The following is a 23,698-nucleotide window of genomic DNA, read 5'->3' as shown; positions in this document are numbered from 1 at the left end:
TGCTTTCTGGTTCAGCTGACAGTTAGATTTTTGTATCACGACCTGCTCTCTGAAGAAGCCATGCATTGAGTTACATGCTGGCTCAAGCACCTTTTCTCACTGCAGGCCAGGAATGAAAAGTGCAAACACTTTGAATAACATTGGTCTGGGATACTCTTGTCCATGTTCATACTACATACTACAAACGTGCACATGTACACACACATGTGCACACAGACTTTACACCGCCAGGCACATGTAGCTTTAAATGAGAAAGGCAAAACCTTAAAACTTTTAGAAGACAATATAAGACCATCGTTACGCCTTTTGATGTAGGGAAGGATTTCTTAAATCTCTGTGTTAAGACCAATGCATGTGAACCTCAGACAACCACAGAAAAGGTTGATGAATTTGACCATATTAAAACTGAGAACTACTGTTCATCCAAAGGCCACATAAAGAGAATCAGACAACAAGCTACAAAACTGGGAGAAGCTATAACTGACATTGGATTAGTATCCAGAATATATCAAGAATGCCTTTAAATCAGAAAGAAAAAGACAACCCAATAGCAAAATGGGCAGTAGAATTGAAAAGATATCAGAAGAGGCAACATGAATGGCTAACAGATACGGAGAAGGTGCTCTGTCTATTATAACCAACCGAGCCACCCAGGCGCCTCTTAACCCAACAGTTCTGTTCTCGTGCATGCGCGCACACACACATGCACACATGCACATACATTCTTAAAACACAGGTGCACACACACACAAACATATACAAATACATACATGTGCACATGCATACTCACACATTTATATTTTATATGTACATTTGTGTACCAAAAGATGAGTAAGAAAGTTCATACCAGAAATGTTTGGGGCACCTGGGTGACTCAGTCAGTTAAGCGTCTGACTCTTGGTCTCAGCTCAGGTCTTAGGGTGGTGATTTTAAGCCCCGTGTTGAGCTTCACACACTGGGCATGCAGCCTACTTAAAAAAAAGAAAAAAAGAGGGGCACCTGGGTGGCTCAGTTGGTTAGGCATCTGCCTTCGGCTCAGGTCGTGATCCCCGTGTCCTGGGACTGAGTCCCATATCAGGCTCCCTGCTCAGCGGGGAGTCTCCTTCTCCTTCTCACTCTCCCTTTGCCCCTCCCCCCTGCTCATGCTCTCTCTCTCTCAAATAAATAAAAATGAAATCTTAAGAAAAGGAAATATTTGTAAAAGCAACAGTGACGGTAGTCCAACTGTTCATCAACAATAGATAGATAAATAAATTTTATAATATTCGTACCATAGAATTCATGTTGAAGTGAGAACAATTACCTGCAAAAAACATACTTGGATGAATCTAAAAAAATATGGAGTGAAAAATAAGTTGCAGCAGAATACATGCAATATAATTCCATTTTGATAAAGTTTGAAAACACACCAAGCTGGAGAGTATGTACTTTTTAGGGATACACACATGTGGTAAGACTAGAAGGAAAAGGAAGACTGTGAGAAAGGCATAGTTCAAGAGTGATTGTCTCAGTGCAAGGGAAGGGCCGGGAGGGGTCCCCAGGGGCTGCCAGAGGAAAGGGCAATCTTTTTTCTTAAACTGGGTGATGGGAACTCAGGTGTTCTTTGTATTATTATCTATATACCTGGCAAATATGTTTTTATAAATAGCATTTCTTATCTTCTTGATTATTTGATAATAAAACCAGTACCAGTTGGAAGAGAGAGTGATCTAGTAGAAGGTATTAGTATACAGTTGGGTTTGGAAAAAGAAAGGGAAGGAAGATACTGTTTTCTAAACTAGGGAGAAAAATGGGAAATGGGGAGGATGCTTTTGTTTTACAGATTTATTTATTTATCCTAGAGAGACAGAGAGAAAGAGTCTGAGCAGGGGGAGGGGCAGAGGGAAAGGAAGAGAATCGCAAGCCGACACCCCTACTGAGCGCAGAGCTGGATTTGGGGCTTGATCCCCCCCTGACCCGGAAATCATGACCTGAGCCAAAATCAAGAGTCAGAGGCCCAACCCACTGAGCCACCCAGGCAACCCCGAGGATGATTTTAATGATGGCACTAAAATCGTCTTCAGGATAACCCGAGAACTGTAAAAAGAATAGAAGTCGCTAAACATTGACCAAATTGGGCAGTAGTTTAACTATCTGCTTTTCTTTTTTAAGTCTTAGAAATTCTAGAGGGCTCTTGTTTGGTAGTAGGCTTAATATCCACACAGAGTTGAGATGACTCATTATGTTTTGAAAATTCCACAATTTAACAAAGAAGCAAAAGTAATGGTTCTATTTGGATTAAAGCTCTTCAGAGGTTTTTGCTGCTGGTTTCCCAGGCCAGCCCTCCGAGGATGTGTTGTTTTCCTAGCACCCAGGCCTGCGCATGTGAGCTGTCTCCAGGGGGATTGTGAGGCCTCACGGCTCTGAAGGCAGGCCTGTGCATGGGCTTCAGTAGCACAAAATAATAGTATATGCTTTCAGCTCCTTTGCAATGTAATATAACTTGGCATGTTTTCCAAAGTAACTTCTTCACTAGCAATTGTAATTAAATGGACTGATTTGACTAAGTGTGCTGTGGTGTGTGAGGAGCCTTCAGTCACCGAGAATTTATGAACCTGCCTTCCTAAGGCTGCCTAGGGCCTGGGTGCTATTTTAAGCAAGTCAGCTTAAACTGCTTGAGCCTCCTTTGCAACGTGATGGGATCGACTAAGGTCTTAAAGGATCCATTCAGGTCGGAAAGTCCAAGATTCCATGATCGACTACTGTATTTGGGGATGATTTCCAGTTAGAAAAATATGACTAAAAAGAAGAAAACAACAACAAAAAAATTATCTTGCTTGGGTAAGACCAACAAGTTCCTAGAGACAGTTAGGCATCTCCCTCGTGGATTTCTAAAAACCTCTTTAAAAGCTTTATTAGAGATTTTAAAAAGCTTTTGTTTTTTCAAAGAGCAGTTTTAGGTTCACTGAACAGTGAAATTGAGCGGAAGGTGTAATTTCCTATTTGTCCTCTACCCCCACACATGCATAGCCTCCCCCACCATCAACATCCGCCAGTGAGTGGCATGTTTGTTACAAACTGTGAATCCACGTTGTCAAATCATTTGTCACCCAGAGTCCATAGTTAATACCTTAGGGTTCATTCTTGCTGTTGAATGTTCTGTGGGTTTGCCTTGTGAATTTTTAAGCCCCATGAATCCATACAGCAGTAGGACAGTCCCTGCTCTGTTACATACATCGTGGCAAGATCGGAGCCCAGGTGGAGGAGGTACAAGGTAGGCACCCAATAAATCTGTGTTGTGCAGTCTCCATGGGGGAAAGTGCCTCAACTTGGGCTGTTCAGTGTGGCTGCAGACGTGGCACTGCCTGAGAGGGACACAGAAATTTAGTGCCCACCCCAGCCCTGCCTTTTTTTTTTTTTTTGAAGATTTTATTTATTCATTTGAGAGAGAGAGAGAGACAGAGGACAAGCAAAGGGAGAGGGAGAGGGAGAAGCAGGCTTCCCGCCGAGCAGGGAGCCTGATGTGGGGCTCGATCCCAGGACCCCGGGATCATGACCCGAGCGGATGGCAGACACTCAACCATCTGAGCCACCCAGGCGCCCCCAGCGCCTGCCTTTTAACAAGACTCCCATCTCATTCCCGTGCACGGAGTCTGAGGAGCATGGCTATCTCCCCAGCTCCTTGCCTTTCTCTCTGTCGGCACAGAGACAGCCTTTCACTTGGGAGAACTAACACTTTAGAATTTGAAAATTGATCTCCGGGGCTTGAAATTAGAGTCTATGAAGGTTTTCTGCTGGGAGAGACTCACTTGGGTTTTCTAACCTCTTCCTGAATTAACTACAGAAGTAATTCCCGTGGCATCCCAGCTGCTGTCTCTTCAGAGCTGGTTTCTCCCTCCTGGGGCTTGGCCAAAAAAAGGAGGAAAAAACAAAAAACAACAAACAACAAACCACATCACAGCTAGGCATACCTCACATTTCTTAGTGGGAAGTGTTTGTTCCTCTTTTTTACTGTGCAGAGAATTTTTAATCTTTTTGACCACTTTGCCTTCTCTGTTCCATGTCCTTTGTAAACAGGGTGGATTGAATTCTAACTTGCATCAGATACTTGGGCTTATATATTAGCCCAAAAATGTTGCTTTTCTTTGCTGTTTTATCTCTTGTAGTCTTCCAGTGCATTTTCAAATATGTTTCTGATTCGTTTTAAAAGGGATTATGCTCTCTATTCAGATCTTATATTTCAAAATAAATTAGATCATAGCAGAGTTTTAAAGCACACATAAAATGATTTGTCCTTAGAAAAACTTTCAAATCTGTATGTTACATAGGTGGACAGAATGTTGATTTTATTACTTTTATTACTATAAATAGATTTATAACCGTTTACCCTTTACTGTGGAAAAGAACAGCTACAACTTACTTTACCATGGTTGTGAGAAACATCGTGATTACTTTTTGGCCCATGCTTGGAATATGATAGGTAAATAGTAAAAGTATATAGACAAGAAACCTTAGAGCGAGGTTGTAAGGAAGACAACAAATGCCTAATAATACTGAAATCTCTAAGAAAAGCTTTCCTTCTTTTATTTATTCATTTTTATTTTATTTTTAAAAGATTTTATTTATTTATTCATGAGAGACAGAGAGAGAGAGAAAGAAGCAGAGGGAGAAGCAGGCTCCCCACTGAGCAGGGAGCCTGATGTGGGACTCGATCCCAGGACCCTGGGATCATGACCTGAGCTGAAGGCAGACGCTTAACCATCGGAGCCACCCAGGCGCCCTTTATTTATTAATTTTTAAAAAAGTCACATTACATAAAAAGGAGTGTGAAGCAGATTATAGCTGGTGTAAGTTTATGATTTTCAAATGCTAATGGAACCAGTTAGAAATCTTTTGTCTAAATAAATATATGACTAAATATCATGTACTAATTTTAGTGTATACACACAAAACCTATTCACAGAATTTTGTCTTAATCTTGGTTTCCATTTCTGCTAATGAGTCACAAATACCTCTGGATGCCCTCTTTCAGCTTCTGTGGGATCGTCGTAAGCTATAGTAATTCTGTAGTATGTTTTTTAACCTCACAAATTACGTAGTAGTAGTATTGTTCATTTATACCATCAGTATTGTTTAGACTTAGCCATATCTTTATCATTTATTTATCTTCTGTTCTTTCTTCTCAGATCTTCCTTCTGGGATAATTACTTTTCCTTTTGAAGTATATCCTTGCTTAGAGAGGCCCCTCTACTGAAGGTCTTCTGTTGGTATAATCACTTTCTGTTTATCAGAAGATGTCCCTATTTTAACAGATAGAGAGTATTGTTGGTTTTTCAAATCTAAGATGTCAGATATTTTCTCTTAGTACTTTGAAAATTTTATTTCACTGTCACTTGGCTCCTAGTTCTGGGAAGTAGTTATGTAATAGTGATTAATTGCCAGTCCTTTCCTCTGACTCATTTACAGTTTCTCTCTGTCTTTGGTGTTCTGTAGTATCATCATGTGTGTAGATATGAGTATGTATGTATGTATGTATGTATGTATTTATTTAGGGGAGGGGCACAGGGAGAGGGAGAGAGAATCCCAAGCAGGCTCCACACCCACTGTGGAGCCCAACACAGGGCTCGATCTCACAATCCTAAGATCATGACCTGAGCTGAAATCAAGAGTCGGACACTTAACTGACTGAGCCATCCAGGTGACCCTGGATGTGGCTTGCGATTTCTTTGTCTTCCTGAATTGAAGGATTTATGTCTCTTACTAATTTTGGATAATTTTTAGCACTCTTTCTTTGAATATTGTCTTACCCAGCTCCCTCTATTATTTCTTTTAAAAACTTGTATCAAATGTATGTTGGACTATCTCATTCTATCTTCCATACTTTTTTTTAAAAAATTTATTTGACAGAGAGAGAGAGAGAGCACGAGCAGGGGGAGCGGCAGGCAGGCAGAGGGAGAAGCAGGCTCCCTGCTGAGCAAGGAGCCTGATGTGGGGCTTGATCCCAGGACCCTGGGATCATGACCTGAGCTGAAGGCAGCCGCTTAACCGACTGAGCCACTCAGGCGCCCTCCCCGCCTTGTTTTTTTAAGTAGGCTCCATGCCCAGTGCAGAGCCCAGTGCGGGGCTTGAACTCATGATCCTGAGATCAAGACCTGAGCTGAGATCAAGGGTTGGATACTTAACTGACCAAGTCACCCAGGCACCCTGTATCTTCTATACTTCTTAACTTCTCTTTTTAATATTTTTCATCTTTCTGTTTCTCTGTATTCCATTCTGTGTAATTTTCAGATCTATCTTCCAGTTCACTAAATCTCTCTTTAGCTATGTCTAAATTGCTATTTATTGTACTATGTATTGCATATTGAGTTTCAAAATTTTAACTCATATATATTTTTAAAGTTTTTGAATTTAGGGGCACCTGGATGGCTCAGTCGGTTAAGTGTCTGCCTTCGGCTCAGGTCATGATCCCAGTGTCCTGGGATTGAGCCCCGAATCGGGCTCCCTGCTCAGCTGGGAGCCTGCTTCTCCCTCTGCTGCTCCCCCTGCTTGTGCTTTTTCACTTTCTCTGTCAAATAAATAAAATCTTTAAAAAATAATATAAGTTTTAAACTTTAAGTAATCTCTACACCCAATGTGGGACTCAAACTCACGACCCTGAGATTAAGAGTTGCATGCTTCTCCAACTGAGCCACTAGGCACCCTTTTATTTTTTCATTTCTAAATATTCTTTTAATTCTTTTTCAAGTCTTTCTGGCCATTTTTGTATAGTCTCTTGCTCCTTACTCATGTTTTCAGTCTCCTCTTTATTATTTTAAGTGGATTAAACACACTTTAAAAAATGTAGCTCACATTCCAATATCTAAAGTCTTGGGGTGCCTGGGTGGCTCAGTCGGTTAAGTGTCTGCCTTTGGCTCAGGTCATGGTCTCAGGGTGCTGGGATCGAGTCCTGCATCAGGCTCCCTGCTCAGCAGGGGAGTCTGCTTCTCCCTCTCCCTGCCCCCCACTCATGCTCTCTCTCTCAAATTAATAAATAAAATCTTAAAGTCTTTACAAATCTGATACTATTTGTGTGGGCTTCTCTTGACTTTTTTCATAGTACCTTACTTCCTTGTGTGTTTTGTAATTTTTAATTTTGCACTCATATTTATTGGACCTCTCGCTGCAGGACTACTTTGATGCCTGGTTTTCGAGTGTGTTCTTCTGGAGAAGATTTATGTTAACCTCTGATAGACACTGGAGACCTGGTCCACTTTAAATTATGATTCTAAACATACAGTTTTTAGGACCACACAAGTAGTATAGATTCCAAAGTTGGGAACGCTTTTTATAAAATATCTGCACAAAGTCAAAGTTGAGACAGACACTTTTTCTCACTGTTCTCTGAGAGATGGGTATTTTTCTTCCTGATTTACTCTTTCCCTGAGACTATGGCCCTTCTCAGGTCCACATTTTTTTTGGAGATGGTCTTCAGTTGGTTCTTTACCTGTTCAGACCCAACACTTGTCCCTTATTCCCCTGTGGCCTAACCATTAGGCTATCTGGTCCAATGTCCCTCTATCCAATGACTGTAGTGCTTGATGACCTTCCTAGTCCATCTCCTTCTTTGCTCCTGTGTTCAGCACATGTCCCTTTTTGTCTTGCAGGCTCACCCAGTCATGTAAAAGGATGTTTTTGAACAGTTATTAAGCATAATTAAGTGTTATGATGTGGGAAGACTTCAAGATCTCCAGTCTGTCATGTTGCCAGGAATAGAACAGAAATAATTTACTTTAAAAAAAAGCAAAAAGAGTGAATTCAAGTTGATCTCTATAGTATTTCACACACTCATGTTCTGATGGACTGTTTGGATAAGCAAGAGGAGGGTATTATTATGGGTCATAATAGTTGCTCAGTCCCCAGCCTCTGCTGCAGTGGACAGTACCCTGTGCTCTGGGTCTTCATTAGGGGTTTAGGCCATTACATATCCTGCCTCTGTATACACTGTATTTGAATGATAGGTGGAGATACCTCAGCCACTTCCATGATAATGACGGCTGTGACAAGGATAAAGAATAGGAAAGTTTTGAGAGGATGATAGGATGCTTTTGGCACATATCAGAACTCGGTCCTCACCATTCACTCCTTTATTTATTCATTCATTTAACAGATACTCATTGAGCTCTCACTATGTGTCATTCACTGGACTAGGCACTGGGAAAACAGATCAACAGTCCTTGTCCTCAAGAGGGTCACAGTGTGATGAGTGGACAGTTCACTTCAGTGAGGCATGATAAGGGATACGACAGGTAGAAGCCTCAGGAGAGGCACGGACTCAACTTTAGAGTACTGAGGAGGGAGGTGGTGTCTATGTGGAATCTGCAGGACCAGCAGGAGTGATTCAAGTGGAGAGCCAGGGAAGGGCATCCCAGGCAGAGGGAGAAGAATGTGCAGAGGTGCTAAGCCAGAGGGAATTTGGATTTGGGAACTGCAGGTAGTTAGGAAGCCGTGAGAGTGGAGCAGGGAATGATGAGAACTGAGCCTGGAGGTAGTCAGGGGCCTCAGTGTGGGCAGCCTAAATTAGGATCTTTTGAACTCTTACCTGGGTAGTGAGTGATGCTGTCAGACTTGTCATGTTCATTCCTCTTGAGAGCTGGCTCTTGTGGAAGAGAAGGAACGTGGGCTTGGGAATCAAGACAGGCTGATATTGAGATTCCAGCTTCACCTCTGTCTGGGTGATCATGTAATTGATGTAGTTACCTTCTCTGAACTCTCTTTCTTGTGTGATAAATGAGACAGAATGGACTAGACAACCTCCTAGGACCTCCTCCATTTCCAGTATTCTGTGGTGTCATTTGCAAGTCAGAGAAAAAAAATGTCAATGTCTGCTTACACACAAGCTTAATTAAATTGAGGTAGAGCTCACAGTTATGAATATTTGCTGAATGTAATTCTGGCAATTGCTGGCTCCCAATTAGCTGTTTAATTCTGTGTGTTTTGTGTTGTGCATATTCACAGTGAGTGGAGATTCTGAAACGAAGTGTCGGCAATATGACTTTCATTGCCTTGCAACTAACCCAGCTTTTACTTCCCTTGTAGATGAGCTCTTTCTGGAACAGCAAAACCTCTCTTTATCCTCCGTGGAGCTCATGATGAAGAAAAGCACCGTGCACAGCACTGCACATGTGGCCTTAACAGAAACTGCCCCAGGGTCCCAGCAAAGCAGTTCTCTCCACGTCATATCATCTCCATCCGCCACTATTTTTGATACAATCTTTTTTAACCAAGGAACAATGACCCAAAGTATAGCAGATCACAGCATCTTGGTGGCAAATTATGTGTCGATGATGAGCAATGCGGTGGTCAGAGAGGACGATGAAATGGATAACTTTTTGCCAGAAGCTCCCTGGACAACTTCCCGCCCGGTTTCTCCGATTCGGTATCTCCCGGTCAGCCCGCCGGCGCTGACTCCATCCTCACCCATGATTTCTTTTCAAGACCAACAGATGACATCAGCCTGGCAGAACACAATGCAACAACCAACAACGTATACCGAATCCCCCAGTCATTTCAGTGCTTTTCGGTCAGCTTTTCCCACATCCGAGGGCATGCTTCCAACACCTAGTAGGAACTTGGTGCTTTATCCTACGGACGCTTACGGGCACTCGGCGAGCAGGACTTTGCCGGAGATCGTGGCTTCAGGCACGGAGGAAGCAGAAACCCTTCTCTCCAGCTCTCTGTCTGCAGAGCCTCCACTCGTAGGCAGTGGCCTGACTCAGCAGCCTTTTCCCTCCTGGGCAGAGGTCCCACCGCCTCCAGAGGATGTTCTGGCCACGGTCACGGCCACGGCCACGGACAGATATCCAGAGGAGACCACGGCTGTGAGTCGCAGTCTAGAAGGAACCATCCTTTCTAGAACGGAGCCTGCCGCAGCTCTGGCGCAGATAGTCTTTGCTTGTAGCCGCGGCAGCCCAAATTCGGCTTTGTTCTCATCTTCTTCTGCCTCCTTGTCCTTTTCTCCTCCATCAGCTGATGTTTCTTCTAACCCCTTTCTTCCCGGCAGCTCCGGTGAGACGTCGGAGCTGCCGGGCGACGCAGGGGTCGTCCCAGACCTCGAGGACGACGCTCGCGTCCTGAGCCCGCTGTCGTCACTCAGACCCTACACGGGGTGCGTGTCCTGCCGCGTGGCGTCGCCTCGGCTCGTCGCGTCAGCCAGCCTCCCGGGGAGGGAGGACGTGGGCTCGGGGGACGGCGCCGAGACCCTGTCGGTGACCACACCGGAAGCCCGCGGCGTCTCTCCGTCCAGCCGCAGAGTGGCGGACTTCCCAGAATTCGAAGAAGAGCCGCAGGAATTCAATACACGTTTCCCCTCCCGGCCGGTGGTTCCACTCTCTTCTCCCTCCGTGCGCGGCTCAGGAACGAGCGGTGGGGTTTCAGCCGAGGCGGGTGCGAGCAGTGTCGGGACCACCCCGGTGCCTCCTTCCCGCGGCCATCTCTCTGCGCCCGTGTCGCCCGATGCTGCTCCTTTGGGCTCCTCCTCTGTCCCCGAAACGCCGGGACCGCCCGCCGGCGGCGGGACAGCGGGGTTCCCCTGGGTCATCAGCAGCGTGCTCCCCGACTCGTCTGTCCCGCGCACAGCGGACCAGAGCCGCCCCGCGCCCGCGCGCGGGGACCCACGGCCTTCTCCGGCTTCCGCCCCGGGCCCGTCCGGGGAGCCTGCGCCGGTCCCTGACCCGGAGCCTGGCGGCTTTTCGGCGCATGAAACTGGACGGGCTTTGGAGTCCGCAGCCGGTTTTCTCCCAACTCCACCGCTGGAGTTCAGCAGCCTGGTCCCTTCATCTTCAGAAGGACTTGCCTCTCCGACTTTGGGGATGGCGAGTGCCGCGGCCGCTTTCGTTTCTCCGGCGTCCTCTGCCGTGGTCGAGACCCTCGCGTTGTCGGACTCTCTCCGTGCGCCGTCCGCCCCGCTTTCCGTTCCTGCTTCCACAAACTCTGAATTTTCTCAGCCCCAGCCGAGTTCAGACCTTCTTTTAAGGACGTTCACGTTTCTTCCTGGCTACTCTGAAATGTCGCGCCTCTCAAGCCTCCCTTCTGATTCTGTCAAGTTCTCTGAAGCAGCAACAGTTTCCCCGACAGGTCCCGAAGCTCATTTTACCTCAGCCCTCACTGAAACTACCTCCTATTTTGAGTTGTCACTCATTGCCCATGAATCTGCGGTCACCACCCTGGTGCCCTCCAGGTCTGAGCCCACCCTTGACATTTTGACTCTTGGGACTCACTTCCCGTCACCTTTGACTGCTTTTCATACGACACCCATTTTAGCAGAATCTTCTCTCTTTCCCACTCCAACTCCAACACCTTCCAGTGACGAAGTCAGTGCTACGGATGACCACTCACCTGTCTTACCCTCTTTCTCCAAAGTCATTGCCAGCACCACACTGCTGGTCACTGATGCGTACCTGTCGTCAGCATCCTCATTTGTTTCTGAGGTGGTCCCCTCACCTCTTCCTACAGAGCCAATATTTGTGGGCCCATCATTCACACCCACAGATTTACCAATGAACACCTCCATGGAACCCAACTCACCCAACACCAGTGCTGCCCCCGATCATACTGTTGACGGCACCCCGAGCAGCAGAACTGTGAGTCAGAATCCCCCTGAGAGCAGTTCGGGGCGACCCCCGCCATCCCTTCATCCCGTGCCCACCTCCACTTCTGAAGCAACCGTTGATACTCCGGCACTGGTCACCACCAAGCCGCCATATGTGTGTGATATTACGGTTCCGGATGCCTATTTGATCACAACCGGTAAGGCCCCACTTCAAGTCACCTCTTGGTTGGGGTGATCTTTCTAAGGTGCTTGTATGAAATGCCTCTGTGACATACAGCATCTTGGGAAAGAGCAGGGGCTTGGGTCCCAGGGAGCCCCTGGGTGGTAACCCTCACTCCTTCACCTTTCTCCTGTGAGTTCTCTGGACAGTTAGTCTCTTTACCTCTCGGTTTCCTCAATTGTCAAACAAGGATAACTGTGGCACCTACGTTGTTGGGTTATTGTAAAGATTTAAATGCATCATTGCACATAAAGTACTTAACCCAGTGCTTGGCACATAAGAAACACCCACAAAATGCTACACGTTAGTAGTAGCACTAAGAGAAATAAAAGATTTAGATGGAGGCTTAGGAGCGTTTGCTAGGATCTTTGCCTTTGGAACTCATAACCTGGTGGATGTGTAGATGGCACGATTAAAACAAAAACCTTTGTGTTTAGCTCCAGCAGATAGTTGCACAAATGTGTAAGGGCAACCGCTACAATTTCTTATTCTTTTCCTTGAAAGGAGGGAGCACTTTGCTCCTACATGTTCCTGTAAATGTCACTTAGATCCTGAGAATCCGAGAAAGAGACAGGGAGCAGCTAAATGTCTGATCTCAGTTATAAACTTTGATCTCCACCCTGGACCACAGCCCGAGTGACTGGCTGACAAGCAGCAGCTTCCCTTGTATCTGCCCAGCTGCTTTAGTCTCATGAAATCAGAGCACATTTGACATCATGTCTGTACATGTCCAGTGACTATGGCCTGCTTGGTTGCGTTCTCCAGCTTGTTCTTCATCAGGAATGACAGGCTGCGTGTTAAGTCTTGCGACCTGTTAATATACTTAAATACAATATAATATTGATGTGCAGCCTGGCTCTGTGTGTTGTTGATTTTGGTGGGAATGGAGGATAGAAATGAAGAAAGGGGAAAGAAGTTGATAGAGGTAGAGGAGGAATGGAGTGGAGTGGAGAAGGAAGAAGAACAGGGAAACTGTAAGGTGAGGAAGGAGAAGGAGATCATGCTGTGACATAGGCCATGCATCCTCTGCTTGTCACGGTGGTGCCACCACCCTCTGAGGTGGTGGGGAGAAGCTGAAGCCTTTGCTGTCTTAACTCCCTCCCTCCCCTAAATAAGGAACCATTTATTAATTCATTTGACAAATAATTATGCCTTTAGAAGATTTGAGGGTTATCTACATGAATGGCATGGATCTGACCATGGATCTGACCATGGATCTTCAAGGAGCTTAGATTCTAGTAGGGTAGACACAAGCCGTGTTTTCTTGGAAGTTGTGATAAGAATGGTTGAAGCAGAGTTCTACAAGAGTGACTTTTGGGATGATGAGGAATGGGTTTGGAAGGATGTGAATTGGAGGTGCGCACTCAAGAGGGCTGTCGTCAGAGATGAAGGGAAGTGTCCTTCTGGTGGAAGGTGTGAACACAGGTGGAGAGGTCAGACAGCCCAACAACATTCAGCTCGGCTGGTAATTAGACTAATGGGAGGAGGAGGTAATTATGCTAGGAGATGAGGTTGGGACTAGTGGTGAACTTTCATCTGTGGGAAAACAGTAGTCCAGAGGAGAGAGAAGAGTTTCTTGTAGACATGATACTTTTCTTCCTTTTCTACACCATTACTACATAGTAACCACAAAGTGGTCAGTTACAAGAAGCTTATTAAAAGAACTACTGAGGGGTGCCTGGGTGGCTCAGTTGTTAAGCCTCTGCCTTCCGCTCAGGTCATGATCCCAGGGTCCTGGGATCGAGCCCCGCATCAGGCTCCCTGCTCGGCGGGAAGCCTGCTTCTCCCTCTCCCACTCCCCCTGCTTGTGTTCCTGCTCTCACTCTCTCTCTCTCTCTCTGTCAAATAAATAAATTAAAAAAAAACTTTAAAAAATAAAAGAACTACTGAAAGCTTCTTTATTTCTTGGATTTCGTGACATTTATGATACTTGTAGGGGTAATGTGTCGTTTCAAACTTTTCTACAAATAATTAGAAACCATTTTAGAAGATCTCTAAGAATATCAGATATATATAGCCTGGATTAACTGTCATAGAGGATATACATTTAAGGAATTTGGTGTTCTTTCTTAGGGATCCGAGTATTTGCAGTAGCTTTTGGGGTAGAATTCACTCACTGTAAATGTACACTTCAGCAGTTGTAGTAAGTATGGGGAGTTGTGCATAAGTATCCCTATTGTTACATTGTATTTTTAAGTGGACAGGAATGCTGTCTTTTGCTCTCAGTGGTAATCTTTGAGCCCTAGGAAGGATCACCTCATTTAGAATCTTCATTTGGATTTGGCCTTGGTTTCTTTTAGTCTTAGTCATTATCAGAGAGAGAGGGTTGGGGTGATTACTTGTCCTCTGAAAGGATTCTTCTTATGGAGCTGTGTCATAGAAGTGAGAGCCCGCCATTGATCTGTGGTGGACTCTTGGGAGAACACTTCACCATGTGTGTCCTCTAGGGAGTGAGGCTGTGCTTCCTACCCAGGACCTGCCTGACCCCGGCCTTCTCAGCAGGGCTCTTTCGCCTCTCTTGGCCCAAACTAGATATTTGGAGAAACAGATATTTGTTGTCAGTGATCCTTTTTCCCCAAAGACCCTTGTGCTCATATCCTGACATTATAGTTTAGATCTTGCTCAGATTAACTAGAGAAGGTGTCGGTTTTCATGGCGGGTCGTGCAGACTATTCAGAGTAATACTTGGATGGCTCATCCTTTAGATGGGGCTCCTTACGACGTGTACTTCTTCCTTTGGTCTTTTGGGTTTTTCTGTCTCTGATTTTCCGTTCTGTCTCTCCATTCCCCAAGTTTAGCTTTTGAGATCTTTCCTTCCCTCCCTCCGGTCTTTCCTCTCTCCCTCCCTCTATTTCTCTGTCCCTCTGTTCCTTCCTCCTTTTCCCTTTTCCTTCCCACTCATTTTTGTCCTTCCCTTTAAAACCCATGCTATAGTCTGGTCCTCTTGGAGTCGGTTGTAGTCCAGGCCAAGTTGGCCATTGGTGTGTCAGCAGACACCGTCAGGGTGTCTGCATTTGTTCTAATGGTCTTATGAACTGAAAAAGCCCTTTCCCATGTGTACGATAGTAAAGGTCACCGATCAGTAGAGAAAACAACTGAATGTAACTTAAACATTTGTCTTTTTAAAAAAGAATGAAAGATACAGAGCGATTCTGTCTCTAATTTTTTTTTATTTTTATTTTTACAAGGTTTTATTTATTTGTCGGGGGTGGGGAGAGTGCGAGCGCACACAAGCAGGGGGCGCAGCAGGCAGAGGGAGAAGCAGACTCTCCGCTGAGCAGGGAGCCCGATGCGGGACTCGATCCCAGGACCCAGGGATCATGACCTGAGCCGAAGGCAGATGCTTAACCCACTGGGCCACCCCGGTGTTCCCTGTCTCCAGTTTTAAAAATTAAGAATAGGAAGCAGAAAACCGAATAATTGAAACGTATTTAGATTCTGCATTATGAGAAGTTAATGGAAGAGGAAAGAAAAAATAATAGGGAAAAGAAAGGGGAGCAGCAGGACATGTTTACTAAATACTGAGAAAGAGGCTCTCTTAGTACACATTTTAAAATAGAATTTCTTAGATGTGGAAGGAGAGTTAAATATAGCTAGACTTTGTTATAAGAAATATTTTACTTCCTACATAAAATTTTAATACATGGGGATCGTGAAAATCTTTTCCGCCCCGTTATTAGTGGTGAAAACCCTTCCCTCACTGCATTGAAAAATTGAGGTAGGAGACCTCATTTTACAGGGGAAGATGTCATCTCGTTTTGCTGAGTAACATCTTAAGGTCTTCTAAAATATTACTGCTGAGAGTTTTAAAACTTCGTGTTTTACCATTAGGGGCATAGGCAAGAGACAGAACACCTAGGAATGTCCAGATCCACTGCCGTTCCCCTGTTCTTTCGTAGTCTGGGCCTGATTTTTACAAAATGATTTTGGCAGCGGCTGTCACAGTTTGGCAGAGCACAGGTTCTGCCTTGGGGACCAGAAATGTGATGCCCACATTATTCATAATGAAACTAAACTGCGTTTGGTGGTTGGCTTTGGTTTGTAGTGCTGGCCAGAAGAGCCGTGCAGGAGTACATCATCACGTCCATCAAAGAGGTGTTGAGGATTCACTTCAACCGGGCGGTGGAGCTCAAGGTGGGTCCCCGTGGCGTGGGAGCTCAGGCTGAAGGCATGTCATGGTTCTAGAACGCTCTCTCTCTCCTCTCCTCCCTCCTCCTCTTGGCGAACACCTGCTTCGTCAGGGAAGCCCTGATCCCACCTGAGGCCAGGTGTAGTCCACTGGAGGGATGTGTTGGCAGAATTGGAACAAAAAGGCTCTAAGACCAGAGTTGGGGATGATGACATGATGATTCCCTTGATTTACGTAAAAGGACTTGGATTAGAATTTTAATTAGATTTTAGAGTGAGCGCATATGCATATTTCTGTACGCTCAGTGGGATAGAGATAGATTTCCATACACAGTGGACCCTGTGCTCCTACCTCCTCTCCCCTGATGAGGTCAGAAAGCTACGCTTTATACCTGCACCATCCTGAACAGAGCCACATGTGGCTACTGAGCATGTGAAACGGGGCTTGTCTGAATTGAGACGTGCTGTAAGTGCAAAACTGACACAGGATTTCAAAGGCCGAGTGAAAAAAGAAATGTAAACTATCTCACTAGTAATTTTTTACATTGACCACATGTTGAAATGATATATTTCAGATGTATTGGGTTAAATAAAATTAATTTCACCTGTTTCTTTTTACTTTTTTTAATGTGGCTACTAGAAATTTTAAAACTGCCTATGTGGCTCATGAACTTCTTTTGGACAGCCCTGCTCAACAGAATAAGTGTTCCTTCACATGTGGATTAAATACGACGACTTTGAATTCTCCGTAACTCATTATTCAGTTCGTGTTATCGGCTGTTCTTTCTCGCTGCTTTTGCTCTTGTAATTTTATGCTGTTTTTGAGACGGTTGGCAGATCTGTAAAAGGGATAACTAAAATAAAATTTTGATTGTCTATGCAGCCCTCCCCCTTCATTTAAAGCTACCTGTTTATTTTTTACCTCACTTGCTCTGCTGTTTTTCTACCTCATGCAGCTTCCTTTAATTTTGAGTTACAGTCCTCTCAAATTTGATAATTACCGTCTTTTGTGTTTTTTTTAAATTTTCATAGGTTTACGAACTATTCGCTGACTTCACTTTCCTGGTAACATCGGGGCCTTTCGTTTACACAGCAATATCAGTCATTAATGTACTTATAAACAGTAAACTTGTACGTGACCAAACTCCTTTAATCCTGGCTGTGAAACCTTCCTTCCTTGTGCCGGAGTCCAGGTTCCAAGTTCACACGGGTGAGAAAACTGAGCATAGTTGTTTTGATTGATTTGTAAATAAAATTTCATTTTATTTTTTGTGTTGTTAAAAAATTGGGGGAGGATTTTAAACAATCATTTAAATTTAAAAAAGCCTTTAGAATTACAGAAGACTTCCAGCATATACAAGAGGGCACAGAATAGTTGAATGAGCCCCCGTGTACTCATCGTATGGCTTCACAGTTTTCACCTCCTAGTCTGTCTTGTGACACCTGCATGCCCTCCTCCCACATTATTTTGATAAAGCATCATGTCACATCACCCATAAGTATTTCAGCTCATACCTCTAAGAGATGAAGATTATTGAATACACTCCCACACACATATCCACAGTTGAAAAATTGTTGACATTTTCCCATTGTTCCATCTGTCCCCCACAGTGTTTTTTGAGGAGTTGAGAGTGTTTTCACGTTTCATACTTGAAATGTTTCAGTCACTTGCATCTTTTGATGCTCTCATTGTTATCTTTTTCCATTTTTTAAAATGATACAAGTCACCTTCACGTTGTATGTATTCATTTGGGGCAGCGTTGGCTTTCTCCGTTTCCCTGCTAGGAGACCGCTAAATACTACCTCTCAGTACCTAATCCCATGCTATGGAGGCTTTTTTTGAGTTAAATAGTATTTTTCGCCTCCTCACTCCTCAGTCCTAAACCAGTGCTGGTTCATGGGCCTGTGATTGCTGTCTTTCTAGTTCTTCAGTTCGTGCCTCAGAGCGTGGATACCAGTTTCTGTAACTTCACCCAGCGCATTGAGAAAGGCCTGATGATAGCTCTTTCTGAAGTGAGAAAACACCACCAGGGGACGCATAACTTCACCGTGCAGGTGAGAATAGCACTGAATGCAGAACAAGGTGCTTTGTCCTTTAAAGAGGAACTCGTTTCACATGTTTTGTTGAGGCCACAATTAACTCTCATGGAAGAAGTTCAGTTCACATGAATCGAGGTCGATCTCTTTCCGGGGCACCGAGTTCACGTAGTGTGAATAGGCTAGGCGTATTTGAAGATTCTGGAGCAGTAGTATGAGCACGGAGCTCAGATGTGGGGAGCTGGACAGAGATGAGCGTATGCCGGAAACACAAGAATGTTCTAAGAAGGAACGGTGTCAACCTAAATACCCAGTGGGGGAGTGCCTCAGTACACGGGTGTTTCATGTCATGAGGTATCATGAAATGCAGTGCTTGACTCTAAAAACAGAATCTAGCCACTCAGGAATGAACAGGCTTTGTGTGTATTGTATGGAAACCTCCGATGTTATTATATTTATTTGATATTTTTTCTCTGTATCCTTTGTTCTCTCTTTCTAGAATTTATATTAAGTTTTTGTACACTTGGAGCCACGTTTCATAATTCTTATGTTTTCTTATAATACCATGCTGTTAGGAGTGAAGAAGCAGGTTGTTAATTTTGGCAGCTTGCCCATTCAGCTGTGGTGTCTGTGTCTACATCCGCCCTGTCTCCCGATGGGACGATTCCCTGGAGCACTGGGTCCCAGGCAGAGGTTGAGGATGGCGGGACAGCCTGGGACCCCTGCCCCAGTGTAGGATGAGCATTTCTGGGGATGGAGTGCTTCAGTGTACTTTTCACAGCAGATCTGCCCTTTCTTTCGTTTTCTTTCCTTCTCTGTCTCTTGTGTGCTCTGGTGGGTAGAAGTCTCTATCCTCCTTAGGGGCCAAACCCACACAGTCTGTTAGCCTGCTCTGACGGGGAGCTCCTTTTCCTTAGGGAGCAGTTCTTTGGGCGGGTCAGGGTGCAGATGTGGCTGCGCCAGCACTTCTGTGTTGGCCTGCCTGTGGCAGTTAGAAGGGAAGAAGAGGGAGAATCAGCTCAGCTCTTTGGTATACAGGCTTTGATTAATTGTACTGATTGCTGTTCACGGCCTCCTCTGGTGTCCATTCCTGCAGAGTTCTCCTGGGGCCCTGGGGGAACCGGCTCACTGCCCCTGCGCTCTGGGCCTGTGTATGATTGGGGTCTCAGTTCCCTCAGTTCTGGTTTATATCATTATGATCCCATCCTCTCTCCATCTTCCAGGAATTTGACAGAATCTCTGATTTTCTTCCATTCTCAGAGCTGTTGTAGATTTACTCCCCTTTGTTCAGCTTATTGTTATTTCAGTGGGATTTGGGGTGGGAGGGGCACGGAGGGACTATAAATGCATGTGTTCGGTTCATCACTTCATGGGAAAAACATTTTCAGTAAACTGAGAATTTTAAGTATTGCAAACGGGAACCAGGTTGTGGAGCTAGTTCGTTCCTTTGAAAAACGTTACCTCCTTTTGGCAAAAAAAAAAAAAAAATCAGTGAGAGAAATTGTGAGAGGGAAATCGTCAGCTTTTAGCTCGGTATTTTGCTTTATTTTGGAAGCTTATCCCACCTTCCTTGTTTTTAGATCTTGAATATCACCATGGGTGCTTCAAGGCCCGCTCCTCGGCGGGGCCCGGTGAATATCGTCTTTGCGGTCAGAGGCGTGCAGGGGTTTTTGAATGGGACAGAAGTGAGCCAGCTGCTCAGGAACTTGAGTGTGGTGGAGTTCAGTTTCTACCTGGGGTACCCCGTGCTCCAGATCGCCGAACGTGAGTACGGCTCTCTCGCAAAGGCTGGGAAAGTGGCCGCAAGTATTTTCATTGCTTGGGCCTCTTTTGAAATATTTGGCTGAAGTCCGGAGTATAAATCAGATAAAATCAGAGCATCTCAGAGTCAATTCAGGGTGGGCCTCCAGAGCCCTCCTCACCCACTGGCCTTGTTTTATTATTGTCCTGTGAGAGTAAAGGGCACTGGTAAAGCCTACCCCAGTTCTGGAAAAGGTAAAACCAGAGGCACAGAGAACAGGCCTGTGGTTGCCGGGGAGATGGGTGGGAGGAAGGCTAGACTGCAGAAGAGTAGCAGAAGGCAATTTCTGGGGGCTGATGAACCTGTTCTGTATCTTTAATGTGGTGGTGGTTATGCAACTTTGTGCATTTGTCAAAAGCCATAAAGCTGTACACCAGAAAGAGTAAATTTTACTGCATGTACGCATAAAACTAAAAAAAAGGATAATAAATGAAAACAAACAAAACCTTTCTTCCCGGCTGAAGCAATTAGAATCACGGTGCAAACGGAGCGGGGTGGGGGTGGGGAAAACATTTACTTCAAAAAACAGTAGATCCCAGGGTTGAAATCAGGCCAAAAAAACATCAAATTCTTTTTCAAAAATGGAACAGCCAAATGGTCTAATGACTTTTATGTGTTTTAGTGTGCGGTTAATTAGATGAAAAAGGATAACTTGTCAGATATCAAAGTAGGCAGGGGTAAAAATTGTTCTTTACACATAGCACCTGTTCTTTCTGTGCAGTGCGGGCATGGGTAGAATAGTAAGTATGCTGGAAGCAGGGGTACCCCGGGACTGTCCCAGGCAAGCCAGGACATAGGATCACTTTACCCGGAGTCATTGCTGGGAAACCCTAGGGCCCCAGGGAGCACAGTGTGAAATCTCATTGCTCTGGAACAATGAGATTTCAAGGGGGAACTTGCAGGCGGGTGGGCAGCCGGGCTCTATGTGACGCAGTGTCCCCCTGTGTCACTCATGTCACTCGAGCCAGGCTTTTACTTCTTTTTTTCTGCCTTTCTCGGGGAGACTCTTGTGCTCAGAAGCTGCGCAGTGTCCGCGCCTTCACGCCAGTCTGGCATTTTGTTCTAACACATTTTGTGCTAAAGGTATAGGAAAGGCAAAGTGCTGTGACTTAACGGGTACTCCCTAGACTTTACCTTCCTGATGGGTGCGAACGTGTTTTTACGGATTTCCCTCCTTTCCTTTTTTATAGCCTTCCAGTACCCGCAGCTGAACTTATCTCAGCTGCTGAAGTCCTCCTGGGTGAGAACAGGTATGTCTGACTTACATAATGTTTTGGGAACTGTAGGAATAAAAAGTCTGTGCAGGTGTATCGAGCATGATGCTGACTTTCTTGTTTCTGAGTCCTAAATTCAGGGCATCATGTCCCTTAAATTCTTGGCAAAGAATGAATGAGAAGGGAATTTAGATTCAGCTGTGGGAATGTGTCCCACTGCGTTATGGCACAAAAAGGATTGGCTTTCTTTAAAATTCATGCATCAAGTCCAGGGGAAGGTCTGAGAAGAATTGACAGTCTTCTGATCCAGAACAGGATGGAGTTCCAAAGCAAGGATCTCTCTCTCTCTCTTTTGTTTTCTAAAAAGCCTTATTTGTTTGGTTTTATGAGGATGAATAAGGTAGCTCGGTGAGCAAATAAGGTTTTTTAAAAAAAGTCTTGTGGGCCTGGGTCAGATATTTATAGCTATGGCATTGCAGATAAAGGCTTTCTAACTGGGTACTCAAAGAATAAGAGATAGTGACACACCCACTGTGTGCCCAGCGTGTGAGTGGCTGGGTAAGTAAGTGGTCGTGGGGAGGATGTGTGCCGTGGTGATGATCACCATTTGTGGCTTCTCAGACCCTGCAGGTTCTCCTTGCTTCACATACACTACCCCGTGTAAAGGCTCCACCTCTTTGCATGGTATAGTGGCCCCATTTTCCAGATCATTTTCATAGCACTTCAGAGACTTGTCCATGGTCCTGTCTCAGCAGATTTGGGCCAGTTCTGGCTGAAAAGCTCAGGGGTTTTTCTCTGAGGATATGCTAACAAGCCCATTACCTGTTTGATAATCTTGTTTACCACAGATGTTTTAAGACAGGCAGTCTTGGGGCGCCTGGGTGGCTCCGTTGTTAAGCGTCTGCCTTTGGTTCAGATCATGATGCCAGGGTCCTGGGATCGAGCCCTACATCGGGCTCCCTGCTCAGTGGGAAGCCTGCTTCTCCCTCTCCCACTCCCCCTGCTTGTGTTCCTGCTCTCGCTCTCTCTCTCTGTCAAATGAATAAATAAAATCTTAAAAAAAAAAAAAAAGGCACCCTTATCTCCGGTCAGTTTATGCATCTAAGTCTTGAGTCTAGATAAGATAAGAACTCAGAGCATTTCCAGAAGTTTTAAAATAAGGATGGATAAAATATTTGCTCTTGTGTGGGAGTTCTTAGTTCCAAAGCTTCTATGCTGCTGAGTTCCTGGGACTTCCGGCCACCAGTCTGTGTAACAGAGCTTGGAACTGTAAATAAGACCCCTGAGCAGCACTTCCTGGCTCCCCATGACCCCATTCATGTTCACTTTTTCCTCCTCTTAATGTCTCCTCCTTAGGGATGGGCACTTTATAGGAATCCTACATTGATTTTGTCTTCTACACGCACTCATTTTTTATCCACTGCTAACTTGTTTTGGGGGCTGCGTGTGTTTCATTTTGTAAATGCAGTTCTCCTGGGCGTTGTCGAGAAGCAGCTCCAGAATGAAGTGTTTCAGGCTGAGATGGAGCGCAAGCTGGCCCAGCTGCTCAGTGAGGTGTCCACCCGGAGGCGGATGTGGAGAAGGGCCACCATCGCTGCGGGGAACAGCGTGGTGCAGGTACTCTAAGATGGCCGGGGGAGCAGGGGAGGAGGGGAAGAGATTTGTCTAAAAACACACGGTATTTTCATGCAAATGGAAAATGCCATGAGAAAATTCTAAATTTGGACTGACGACTCTATCAGGTAGCAAATGAGCGTGGTAGCATTTCAGTTCGACTAGAGTCTAGATGGATAGACCTTTGGGGAGCATGGCAAGAGAATTGTGTTCCTGGGTTGCCATGCCATCAACATGACCTTATTTTTTGGAGTAGTTTTTTAATTACCAAAACTGTAGTCAGTTTTATGCAGCGGTAAGTATTATTAATAGCATCATAGTTATAAATCATCTAGTGGAATAGACCGTAAGGGATCGGAGAGGGAAGAATTTTGTGTCCTCCCTTCTAGCACTTCATCCTCCCTGCCTCCTGCCAACCCAATCGTGTTACCTGATTGTCTCCACTTTTGTTGTTGTTGTTGTTTTAACTGAGGTAAAATTGATATGTATTGTATTAGTTTCAGGTAATGATTTGATATTTGCATACACCTCAAAGTGACTACCGCAAGAAGTCTAGTTACCATCTGTCACCCTACAGTCCATTTTGTAAACTAGCAGGAAGGTTACAAACGACAGATTCATTTGAATCCAAAAGTGATCCATTAAAAATGCACATGCTCGCAGAGAGTTGGAGGTTCAGGCTGTAATTTATTCCCATCTCGATGTGAATTCTGTTATTTTGGATTTTTTCCTTTATTGACTGCTGACTTCTAGAGCTAGGAAAACGGGATATTTAGAGCTATGGCATCACAGAGACAGGAAAGTGGGGTGAAAGGAAGTGCAGGGACAGAGAGGTGGGTGGTTTGGAGGCATCAGAGAGAAAGATGCACAGCTGACCCGGGTGGGGGCGGTGCGAGTTTGTCTTGAGCTGGTGGCGTTGTCCTGTGATCCTCTTACCGAGTTTTCCCCATAAGCATTGCTCTTGATTCCCTCTCCCAGAGTAGTTCCTTTGCCAGCTTCAGTTGACTATAGAGAAATTTTAAAAAAACTAATAAAAAATTGAGAGTAACATTAAATAAGCATGAAACAAGGAAGAAATTAAAATGACTTGTAAAAGCCTCGCCTTATTTAGCAGTCCT

At 44.9% G+C, this 23,698-nt stretch overlaps 1 protein-coding gene across 1 annotated transcript in view; it reads left to right on the top strand.

Moving 5' to 3' along the window:
- The window catches only part of KIAA1549 (KIAA1549 ortholog), a 142,473-nt gene that overhangs the window by 53,411 nt on the left and 65,364 nt on the right, over nt 1-23,698 (top strand). The window contains exons 5-12 of the mRNA XM_028106217.2: nt 3,175-3,253; nt 9,055-11,763; nt 15,832-15,920; nt 16,947-17,124; nt 17,839-17,969; nt 19,532-19,715; nt 20,943-21,002; nt 22,435-22,583. Coding sequence (XP_027962018.2) covers nt 3,175-3,253; nt 9,055-11,763; nt 15,832-15,920; nt 16,947-17,124; nt 17,839-17,969; nt 19,532-19,715; nt 20,943-21,002; nt 22,435-22,583 — 3,579 coding nt within the window. The remainder of the gene's footprint in view (nt 1-3,174; nt 3,254-9,054; nt 11,764-15,831; nt 15,921-16,946; nt 17,125-17,838; nt 17,970-19,531; nt 19,716-20,942; nt 21,003-22,434; nt 22,584-23,698) is intronic.

Source organism: Eumetopias jubatus, unplaced genomic scaffold (assembly GCF_037043125.1).
Source record: "Eumetopias jubatus isolate StellerSeaLion01/CBP00866 unplaced genomic scaffold, mEumJub1_p1.0 scaffold_14, whole genome shotgun sequence".
Taxonomy (NCBI): domain Eukaryota; kingdom Metazoa; phylum Chordata; class Mammalia; order Carnivora; family Otariidae; genus Eumetopias; species Eumetopias jubatus.
Note: the sequence above shows the minus strand (reverse complement) of the source record. Positions and strands in the feature narration are given on the sequence as shown.